General features: G+C 42.3%; 1 protein-coding gene across 5 annotated transcripts in view; it reads right to left on the bottom strand.

Moving 5' to 3' along the window:
• Positions 1–11,728, bottom strand: part of SCAF11 (SR-related CTD associated factor 11) — a 50,918-nt gene extending 39,190 nt beyond the window's left edge. The window contains exons 1-3 of one of the 5 annotated variants that reach the window (XM_085570253.1): positions 11,607–11,688; positions 5,628–5,701; positions 3,170–3,362 (exon numbers count right to left, since the gene is read on the bottom strand). In XM_085570253.1, coding sequence (XP_085426379.1) covers positions 3,170–3,283 — 114 coding nt within the window. In that variant the 5' untranslated portion in view covers positions 3,284–3,362; positions 5,628–5,701; positions 11,607–11,688. Of the gene's footprint in view, positions 1–3,169; positions 3,363–5,627; positions 5,702–10,875; positions 11,506–11,606 lie in introns of those variants that run through there. The other 4 variants (XM_085570254.1, XM_021547438.4, XM_021547441.4 and 1 more) reach the window with 4 other exon arrangements.
• Between the last annotated feature and the right edge of the window lie 483 nt (positions 11,729–12,211).

Genomic DNA, 12,211 nt, shown 5'->3' on the forward strand with positions numbered 1-12,211 from the left:
CTCTGGACCATTACTGGGAACACGTCCAGCCGTTGATGAAAAATTTTAAACATTTTGCCAGAACTTTTGTGCTGTCTAAGAGATGGGCTGAGAAAACACTTATAATTTCCAATGGCAGTTGAATATTTGAAAAGCTTTTGACCTACTTTTATCACTATGTCTAACACAACACATACACCAAAAATAAAAAATAGAAAAAACCCACATTACTGAGTATTTGTCTAAGTACATCAAGACCCTTCACAGTTGTTTTATTTGGAAAAAGATCTGATTTGTCAGAAGAGCCTGAAAGGTAGACTTGCTTCAAGTGACAATTGAGTAATGTTGTTTGCCCTTCAATAAATGAAGGCTACGTTGAGAATCTGGAAGCACTTACCCTGGATTTTCTCCTTTGTGCAGTAAAATCTCTTGGTCCAGCACATTAGTGAGAATAAAACCAACAGCAGCACTCAAAAGCAGGCTTTTAAAGAGGATCTTTACTCTTTGTAAGGTCAAATTGCACCTGGTCTGCATTCCCAAATCAAATCCAATAGAACCAACAAAGATGAGGAGAAAGAAAGACCAGTCTATGCCTTGGCGAATAAAGAGAGAAATCTTTTTCTATAGGTGGTTTAAGCCTATTCATGTAGATCCAGTGTTTTAGAAAGAATCACTGCTATTCAGTCAAGGAGATACTTCTGATTCTAAGACTCTTTCCAGACCCTCTAAGGATGCATTTACCCAAGACAGCTGAGCTAATCTAACAGCTTGCTGCCACCTAAAGAAGCACTAGTGTTTCTCACCACTAGTGATGGTGAGCAGACTCACTAAGCCATAGGTGTCCAAAGACTTTGCAAGTGACAAAACGAGGGAGGGAAGACATAAAAAGGCATTGCCCCTTTTGGCAGTGGAAAGGTGCAAAAAAAGCTCAGACTTTGTTGTCAAACTGCACCTTCTTCAAGGACACAGCAGTACCTAGCTAGATCAGTGTCAGGTCCATGAAAATGCAAGGTAAAGTCACAGGAGAAAACTACCAAAGCCAGACTACTAGAACTATACCATACTAAACAGTACACTGCTGTCCTGCTCTTCTTCCCTATACAAAATACCCAAAAAAAGCCACCCCACCCAAAGCAACACAGTGGATATTATTCTCAGATTTTCCACAACCTAGCAGCAAGATACTGACATGTATACTTTCAATTACAGATGTTGTGGCAACAGCTATGTACCTGCTAGAATCAATGTTTTAATTTTTGTGGCCCACTCAACAATAACAACATGAATAGCAGCTGCAAACACTCACTCATGTCCAGTCAGCAGTGGACAGGACAACACCATAACTGCCTCCTAAACAGGGAAGGCAGGCACAACTCCATGAAAACGTGCTTGAGAACTGCTGCAGTGACTCAGATGTAGTGACTATCCCTCAGTAACCTGTCTAACCATCCAGAAAATCAAGAGTTTTAAGAAAGACTTAGATGCTTATAGTGGACATACACACATGTGCACACAAGGTAATCTCCTTCCTTTATATAATGCTTATAAACTCTCTCAAAACCTGCAGTACAGATCTTATTAAATCAGTGGAACAGGCAGTGCTCCTCATCGAAGTTTAACAAAAGAGTACCTGCAAGACTTGAGCAAAAAATAAGAATAGTAAGAAAGATGTCATTTAGTAAGACCTCACATATATGAGAATATTCTACAAACTGTGGGGGACATAATGTCTTTTACAGAATGTTGGGTATTAAAGTGCTGCTACAAATCAGATTGAACTCTAGAGTTTTGCAAGCAAAATACTTCTGTTTACCGGATAGCAAAAAGATAGAATGGATAGCAGAAGTTTAGGATGTCTCCTGAACTCGTTTTAAAGGTGATAATAAATTGTGGAGAAATTTGCTGAAGTATGCAAGTCAACATTTGTCAATTATCCCACAAGATTTTCAGTATCTGGCAGCAGCTGTGAGGTCAGTTCATAAGACCATGTGACATTACATGTCAAGTATAGCTAAGTGGCACCTCTACACTATCAGTGTGTTTCAGGGTGACCACTGACAACCAAGATGGCCCCATATTTAGGTAAATTCAATTCGCAGACAGAAACTAGATAAAGCGAAACTTGCCAGTTAGCAAGGAACAGAATAAAAACAAAAAAAAAAGGCATTTAGGGAACTTAGTTGTCACAGCAGTGCAGCTTCATTTGATCCAAAATATATGCTGCCAGCTGATCAATCTAACTTGTAATATAAAATTATGCTTTTGTCCCAGCTGGCTCTTTAGTGACACTTCTCAAGTCTGTGAGAAAACCCTTTCATATTCTGCTAGAGGACAAAATTATGTTACTCAAGCCTCTGTCAGCTCTTGACAATGCAAAAGTAGCGAGGGCAAAGCTGTGCAGCTTCCCTACATGCTAAAACTAAGGCAATTTTGCAGGGTAGTTCCTCAGCAAGTCTGCACTGATAACACTGCTGTTCAAACATGTTCTGAATTATATAAGTCAATTCCAGACATAATCTTTACAGAAGTGCACAGCTGGGCTTATAATAGCCATAAAGAGGAAACATTCATTGGAGCTATAGTTAAGTCCCTTAGGAAAAAAACAGCTTCATTTATACAGAAGACAGGATGAATAAAACATTCTAAAGACTGATACAAGGTGATGGAATGTGTACTCACATACATTAAAAGCCCACCTTATTTTTCTTTCCAAGCCAGTATTTTGAACAGAAGGCAACATGCACTGTGCTGCTGTTTCTCCAGCGCATGCACGTGTATGATAAGACTCTCAACAGAAGAAGCACTACGCCACAACCACCCTTGCAGGAAGAACATGTGTTTGTCACTGGCTAAGTCACATCATTTCATATCCTGACAACACAACACCGAAATACTAAAGTAATTACCATAATACTAAAAAATATGAAAGAGAAAATAGTGTACATAACATGCTCTCACAAAAAGTAGAATTCAGCACTTTGCTGTATCTTCTAGCTAGTCTGTGACTAAACTAGGTGAAATTGAGATTTATAAATAACAGGAACTCATAAGGCATTAGGTGCTATTTTCAAAGTGCACATGGTTCAAGAAACTAATTCAAATCAGCTTAAACTCAGGACCTTGCCTTCTGCTGTTCAGGTTCCTTAGTCACATGCATACTTTTGCAGCTGGAAGGGATAGCATTACATACCAAAGTCAGCAAAAATGGCTCAGCCATTTCCAAGAACAGGGCTGGTTTTTTTAAAGTACTTTTTTCTAGCCACTTGGAAGCACTAGTATTTTCATGCTTTCCACCAAAGTGCATATATTTGGCAGTGGGTCACGGAGAGTAAGAACATGCTTTCCACACAAGTAACCCTTCCAAATACAGACATGTCGCAGATCTGGGGAAAAAAAAAAAGCTTGCATTTAGTCAATAAATCTTTGCTAGTCATTGCATTTAATTTTTTTCCCCTCCAATAATCTTTATCTGTGCTTAGCAAACACAAATAATCTTAGGTTCCTATCCCACTGCTACACGCCACATACAACATTCCCACAAGATGAATGAGCATACTTCAGCCACTGCTATGGCAACACAGCAGGACTTGTTGCAGTCATCCCTCTGATGCTAAAGAAACTAGAAAGACCATCTTTATTTTTCTTAATATCATCCGAATCATACCCAAATAGCGAGACTCAAACATCAGGGATGCAGGAGCTGAACCAGGAGACCTTGCAAAGACAGAAGCAGAGAACAAGACTTTTTAACACAGGAAGGAAAAATGATGGGCAAAACCGATGTAGTAAGACTGAGCTCAAATGAAAAGCTCAGGGACAGTAGCAAGAAGCATATTTAAGATGCAAAAAGTAATGGGGCAACAGAATGAGAGTGGTAGGTGATTAGAGAAGCATCTTGAACTGTAGACAAAAAGGACAAATGCAGCAAAGGAAGAAACAGAATGCAATTGTCCCACTGCATACCACTATTTTTTTTTTTTTTAACTAAACCATAGTACTTTTTTAGCTTCTGCATGTTGAACCCCTGCAAAATGAAAGACATTCTCTTAACAAAATTTATGTAATGCACAGGCTTCCCTATAACTTTACAGTTTATCTTACATGGGAAGAAAAAGGACTACAGAAGATTGCATAGAACAATAGACACAGCCTTGATAAAAACACCCTGAACTTGAGTCCTTTATTAAAAGTATGCTGTTCTTTTATTTGAAACATCAAATCAAGGGTTTAGACTTGTGTCATGTTTACAACATGCTCATGATTTAAAAATTGCATTTCTGAAAAAAAAAAAAAATTCAGATTACAAGTAAAATATACAGACACTGAGTCAAAAATAAAAATAACATACATATATAAAAGCATATATTCCCTTTCTGAGGCATACACTTAAAAAGAAACCACACTAGATGAAAGCTATTGTGTCAAAAATACAGTCCTCAAGCTCCTTCTTGCTTTGAATAACAACATTTCATAAGCTCAGGTCAAAGACCTACATCAACCTACAAAACCTGAGCAAAAAGAAATGCTATATTTGTGAAAAAAAGAGTTTGTGAAGGATTTATGACTACTATAATAATTTTAAGCATAATTATATTTTGTACAAAATCTCCTACAATACCAATGCATTGAATGCCCTTTCAGAAGTAGTAGATAGTTGGGGAGTAAACAGTTTCAACTACTGTTGATCTTGTTTTCACAGCCCTTACTCAGCAATAACTTTCAAGACAGATAAAATAAAGTTAGAAAATCCCAGCCAGGAAGAGAAGACAGATTTGTGAGAAAAGGTCCTTCTTAACACAAACAGCAATGTAAGAAAGGGTGCCGTCTTGCATAGTAGTTTGTGTTACAAACTACTAATGCAAGATGGCAACCTGAGATCTGAGTTTGAAAACACAACTTGAACTCCATCACCTTTCCTTCCAGTTGGTGAAGTGACTCTAATAGATAGTTCTGCTAATCACCTTTTTGGCTTCACCATAGATATGGCATCAAGAAATTATCTACAACACAACAGTACTTTACTGTGAATTCTTAAATGACCAACATAGGCTTTGTTATAATTGATTATTCTATGCCATTGCAAAAAGAACTAAAGCTTTCCATATCAATATAAGAACTTAAGTTTTCCATATCACTAGAAGCTCCCCACAATGAGGAACTCCAATGTCATTCAAAGTTTCTTGCCAGAATAAGAACCACAAAATAACCACTGGAACCCACTAACTTATTCAAGACTTGCATAAGGTACTTTCTTGCTTAGGCTGATGAAATTGCATCTTTAAAATCACAATTGCATAGGTTTAAATAGAAGAATATGTTTTACTTTCATTGTTATAGATATCTTTATTTTGTAACATCTCTAAACCAAAACTCCAACGAGTTCAAAGTAGCCCTAACAGATTGATTTTCTCCAGCTGTTTCATAGGACTTCCATTTACTTTTTGTTACATCCATCTATCCACAATGGCCACTACCTATTACCTAACAAAAACTAAGAACATTTTAAAAAATCAAAACTGCATATAGAAAGTACTTATTCAATAGTTGTATGGAAAGCATAGGAGAATTTCACTGTCCCTCCTATGTCCAGAACTACTGAAGTTACTTACTCTGAATAGCAAGCAGGCCAATTAAGACCACATGCCTACCTTTAGATTCTACCTTAACGTGCAGATTTTTCACATCAGTTCAACTCATGTTCATGTAAGTGTCTCCATCTCACCTGCAGCATAGCAAGAAAAGCACAAGTTTTCATTGCTCCAGTTTTGGCCTGTGTTGCTGTCTAAAGATACGGACAGGGATGAAGACTTCTATCAGACACTGATCATATGAAATTTCACATTCTTTATAACTGCTAATAGTCTAACAAAAGCCAGGTAGGAAGCCAGAGATAACAAGGGTTAACTCAATTGATATTTCCAAACTATTTTGTACTAGCTTGAAAAAGTTTCAAACACCACTAAATGCATCAACTCAGGTTTACTCATCAATAGTATCTGCAAAGGCAGATCACTGTTGAGCAGTACTTTCACCCCTAACCATTGCATTTTAAGGATTGGTGAACTCACATTAAACTAAAAAATGCATTAAGAGATACATTCTTAGTGTGGTAAATTGCAGTATCTGATCATGTTTTCTAAAAGACACTATCAGACTTCAGGCTTTAGAAAACAGCTACTGGAAAACATTTCTACTTCCCAATTCTCTCTACATATTATTTTATACACACACACACATAAATATATATATATGCACATGCAAACTCTGAAAATCTTAGAAAAATCAAGAAGTACCACTAATCACAGAACCATAAAATTAAAATACTACTTTTCCATTTTTGCTATGACAGAGTATTTCTGAGTTCAAATTCCAATTCTGTGTTCTTACAGAGGAAAAAAAAGAACAATGCTACTGTTTCATCAAAATAAATTTGTGACACAGCATAGCTTGCTAATAAAAAATAAATAGGTGAAAATACTCAGCACAACATACACAAATATATGACACAGATGTACAATGCCTACACAGGTGTGTGCATGTGTATTTGTTTCCTGAATAAATTACATGCAATATTTTGATCATCCTTTGTGAAGTCAGTTAACAATTTCCCAAGTTTAGAAGTGACAGCTTCCACATTTAGTCATATTGGATTTGTTTCTCCAACTGCAAGTCTTTAGGAAACTTGATGCACTGCAATAAAAGGACACAGGAAAGTTAAATCTTTCAAGAAGAGGCACCTTCCTCTTTTCTATTTTTTTTTTTTAGTGCTTTGATTTGACACTGGCTAAACGTCAAGCACCCACACAAAACTATACACTCATTCTCTTCTACTATAGTTGAGAAGAGGAAGGGGAAAGAAAAACTGAAGAGCTTATGGGTTGAGATAAAGATTAAGGGAAAACACTAAAGGGCAAAATAGGCTCAAACAATATAAAGAAAATTTATTAACAGAATTAAAAGAAGATAATGAGAACTAAGATAAACCTCTAGAACACCTTTTTCCTCCCTCCAGCTTCCCACCAACAGCACAGAGACAAAACATGGGAGTCTTTAGTCAGTTTGTTATTTTTTTAAAAAATCTTCAGTTTGATTAGAGAAAGGAGTTTGGTTTTTTCCTGCTGTGCCACGGAGTCCTCCTCACACGAGACAGTTCTCTGTGAACTTTTCTAGCGTGGTTTTAATTTTCACGAGTAGTAGTCCTGCCTGACCTTCTGTAATGCGAGTTCCTCCCACAGGCAAATAGTTTTCCCACAACTGTTTTTCATGGGTCATTAGTACATGGTGGGTAATCCTTTGAGGATGAGCTGCTCTACTTTGGAAGCAAGGGTCCTTTCTCCAACACTGGAAGCAAAGGTCTTCTCTCTCTGTTCAAGTTTCCCACTAGATTACAGCTTTTCAGTATCTACTTGCTCCAGCATGAGCACCTTTTCCCATAGGCTGCAAGTGGATCTCTACATCCCTCCATGCACTTAATGAATTACAGGGAAACAGTTTGTTGTATTATAGCCCTCACCACAGCTTGTAGAAAAATCTAAGCTCCAATGTCCAGAGCACCTCCTCCTCCCACTCTCTCCTTTCAGAGACCTTAGCGTTTCCATTGTCTCATCACGTGTCTTCACCTTTTCCTTTTCTCTAACTTGGGAGAGAACTGTTATTTGTAGGTTTGTTTGCTCTCAAGTTCTATCAGTTGAAAAATTCTTATAGGGTTTTGTAATGCTGAAAGGTTGATCCTATCTGGGCTCTGCATCAGGGAATTGGTCATCGTGCTCCTCAGTGTCAGCTGTGTGGTCCCCTCCAGCACTGGTCACCGGTTCCATTCAGTGCCTCTTTTCATGCATGGCACCAAAAAGAAGCTGCTGCTGCCGCCACCCCTGCCCTTCTGCCTGCAGCATGGCTGGTTAAAAGCGGTCAAGAAAGCACAGTTCACCGCAGACCATGCCGAGATAGCCCGGCTGCGTGGTCCCAGCCACTTGTGGTGCCTGGATGGCCCCCAGCAGCATAGCCCCAGCAGCTGCCTTGCATGGCTTTTCCTTTTCTTAAATATGTCATCACAGAAGTGTTACCAAATTCTCTAATTGGGCCAGCCAATATGTCCATCACCAGAGACTCCAGGGATTGGCTCTGGTGGACACAGTAGAAGTTTCAAGGAGCTTCTCTCTCAGAAGCAGCCTCTGTGGCTTCCTCTGCCCCCATTAAAAGCCAGGCTGCATTAAACTAACATGGTTGGTTGGTTTTTTTAAAGCTCCCAACAGAGAAAAACAACTCGTTCGATGTGGCATGGTGCACTTTCAGATTATGCACATTCAACCTTTGAGAGCCCCTCCAAGGCATCACCTTCATCATTCCTTTGGTGCTTCACCAGAGTCAGATGCAGAAGTGACAAACCTCTCAAACAGAGCTATTTGAGACGGCAGAGCTGCAGCTTTAACAAACAGAAAGGTAGAGGTAGGTTCACCTTCTATCTTCAGCCAGAGCCCTCCCTTTGCTACTTCATGACTACAGCTATGTTGCTGAACAAGAGAATCAATTGGTTCAGGGTATCAAAATTAAGCAACTTTCTTGCAAATTGTGTCCATATCCTCACCAGCTGAGTGAAAAGAGACTAAATTAGCAGGGAAGATACAATATCACTGCACACAGACCGTCTCCAATCAAGCTCACTGCCTTTCAGGGCAAGGTGGACTAGTAACACACAGATGAAACAAATGTGTCTACACTGCTGAAAAGCGATGAGCAAGGCCTTGTTTTGAAGCGCTCAAAAGCACGAGCACTTAAGAGATCTCTGGCACTGATAGAGTACAGAGGATGCTTAACGCTGCATCACCAACCTGTAATAGAAAAAAAAGGCAGAAAAACTGGACAATGTCAAGATTTATAAATCTACTTCAGATCTACTTCAGCCTTAAAGGGTTTAGCAAATTAATCATAACCATTTAAAAATTCATTCAGAAAAACAGATAACAATGCTTGACAGCACTGAATAGTCAGTTTAGCCACATTGAGGAATTATTCCGCATGTTTTTATAGGTATCAACTGGAAAGACAATTTTTGTCCCTCACCTTAGACTGTTGGCAAAGAAAATCTGAACACTGAACAGTGGACTGACAGAAAGCCAGGCTTCAAGAATTTTGCTGTAGGTACAGCAAGTCAGCCCTTCAAACTTTTACCAGCAGTGTTTTTTCACTCCTATTAATATAGAGTATATTTAAATACAACATTATTTGAAAGACAAATCACCCTTTAATTACTATATAAAGCAAACTTAAGTCAATTAAAGTTTTTGCACAAGCTTTTTTAGTACTCAGGACAGCGGAAGACTGAGAAGATTCTGCAAAGAAACCCTGTCACAGGATAAAACCAAAAGAGCAATAGATGTATGTAACCTGAGAAGAACAATCATGTACGATGAGCAGAACAGTCTGCAAGTTTTATAAAACCAGGGGCTAGAAGCCATGCAACAACTGCATCAAATATGCCAGCTGAAAGCACAGAGAAACTCTTCATCATCTAGATGGTTCCAAGGCAATAGCTGACTAACTGGAGAATAAGATAAACTTACAACTGCCCATTGGGTCAAACTCAACAATCTTCACATACGCAACAAACTCAACCTTCACACGTGATGGCGAACCACAAAATTATGGCCAAAACACTCACCATACACAATGCAACTTTGGAAAGTTGTTTCCAAAGGCAACCCGAATACAAGGTAAAAACTAGTCAACTCAGGATTACTGCTATTTAAGGTCAGAAAAAACATTCTCTTCCATGACCCTTTGGAAGACAGAGATTTCCTCACACAGACATAAAGCTGTTGCCTGCTCTGCTCATTCCAATGCAGACTTTAAGGTCAGTGAAACATGAAAAGAAAAAAAAAAAGGATACATTTTTTTGTGTGTAATTTGTCACTCTGAAAGTTGACACATCAGCAAATGTAAACTGCTGAAAAGAAAGCTTAAAAAGATGCAATTCTGACTAAAAGCCTAAACAGCCTCCCCACCTCCAATATGTCTTATCTCAGGAAATCACAAAATCAAACACTGTATTCCTAGAAATGTTAAAGGAAACACTTAAAAAAGTACTTGGGATCATTTCCCATGCCACTGAAGAGGATGCTATCCATATTCTTTTAATAGTGTGAGTTTCTAAATACAGTTTTTCCAGTTAAAAAAGAAGATACATGGATTATCACATATAATCAACCACATAACAGCAAATTTTTTGTCACTCTGTCACTTCATTTAAGAAGCCTACTACTCATTTCTACTAAGAGCAAATGAAATCATGACAAAATTACTCTCCCATGTGTAAGAGCCTGAGTAAAATTTAAGTCAGATTATACTTAAAACGATGATCCCCTGCAAAGAAAATAAAAAGCCCCCAACACATCAGTGATGTACAAACTTAAGACTGGACACTGCTAGATTTCCCTTTAAGGTTACTGAAGCTTTAAAATTCCAAACTTAAAATAGCTGTTCAATAATCACGGACATTCCAATCCATCACATAATAATTACTTAGATGGGCACAGCCTTAACTGTCTCTTGACATTTAAAATAAATTACACTTCGCCAACAGGACCTAGTTACTGATACTAAACACACGGTAACTACCCGGCCTTTCTCTCTGTTATCTCGTTCTCCCTAAGAATTTAAAATTAATTAGTAGTCTAAGAGCAAAACATCGTGAGAGGGCGGGGACAAATTTTAGTCCTAACAACACTGCTTTGCTTTGAAGTTATAAATGGTGGAGTGGAGATGGACTATCAAAGATGAATTACATTTTGGGCTCAGGCTAATAATATTCTTTAATGCTCACCAAAGGGGGAAAAAAAAAAAAAAAAAGAAACTAGGACACCATGTACTATAAACCACAAGAACTGGAGATTATCTCACTGGTTCGCTAAATTGCTTCCAGGCTCCAGCGCCCTGCGCAACTTTGCCGATGTCTAAGTCACGATCCCACAGCAGCACAAAAGCTGAGCTAGGCTTTGAGCTGAGCTTCTCCGTGCAACTTCCTCCACAACTCTAAGGTCCCAGAGGCCGCCGGTGTTCACAGCTCCCGGCGCCCGGTCGTGCGCCCCCCCGCCGGGAGCAGAGGGACAGCGGCGCTCCGCGGGCGTATCTTTGTTCAGCCGCGCTCCCGGGACAGCGGGCAGGGCTGCGGCTCCTCCCGGCGCGGCTCCTCCGAAGCTCTCGGCACGGAAGGGGCCGGCGGACGGCCCCGGCCGCACGCTTTGTTTCGCCTCTCGCCCCAGGGGGGCCGGCGAGCATGGGAGCCGGACCGCGTCTGGCCGCGGCGGCCGAGGGTCAGCGCCGGGCCGCGCCGGGCTCCGGTCGGCGCCACGCCGCGGGCGGCGAGGACGGGAGGGGAGGGAAGGGAAAGGAAAGGGGGAAAACGCGGCCGGAGCCGGCAGCGAACTCCGCCCCGGCCCGACGGAGCGGCGGGAGCGCCCCAGCCCGGCGGGCTCCGCGCGGGGGCAAGGCCCCGGCCGAAGCGGGGCTGCAACGCGTCCCGCCCGCCCTCCCCTGCCGCCCGCCAGCGCCCGGCCCGCGGCCCCGAGCACCTCCCCTCGCCGCGCGGAAATTCCCGAGGGAGGCGGCGGGCCCCGACCGCCGGCGCTCACCTGGCGCCGCGACGCTCCCGGCGCGGTCTCTGCCCCGCGGGCGGCGGCGAGTCCGGCTGCCGGCGCCCGCTGCGCCGCCTCGGGGCTGCCGCGGCTCGCGGGGCCCCGCGCGCTCAGCGCCCGCCGCGCCGCCACATGTCCGCGCGCGGCCGGGCGAGCGTGGCGGCAGCGCCGGCGGGGGCCGGGCGGGGGCGCTGCTCCGCTCCGGCAGAGGCGGCGCCCCGGCGGCACAGAGAGACGCCTCCGGACCGGCCCGCGCCGCCCCCACGGAGCATTATGGGATAGGTCCTCCAGCACCGCCTGGCGGGAGGGCGGGAGCGGGAGGGCACGTGACCCGCGGCCCCGCCCCGCCTGCGCGCCATTGGGGGGCGGGGCCGAGGCGGGGCGGGGCCGCGCGCCGCGGGCGGGGGCGGGGGCGCCCTCTGGTGGCGGCACCGCAGCCCGGCGCGGCCGAGGCACGGGTGCGCCGTGGGTGACGTCATCTTTGAGTGCCACGTGTTTTTTTATTTAATTTATTTTACTGGCAGTAGTAATAGTAGCATTTTAATACAATTGGGCACACTGGACGAAGCCCTGTGACCACAAGTGTGAGGCGGCAGCGTGGG

Source organism: Lonchura striata, chromosome 1A, assembly GCF_050655825.1.
Source record: "Lonchura striata isolate lonStrDom1 chromosome 1A, ASM5065582v1, whole genome shotgun sequence".
Taxonomy (NCBI): domain Eukaryota; kingdom Metazoa; phylum Chordata; class Aves; order Passeriformes; family Estrildidae; genus Lonchura; species Lonchura striata.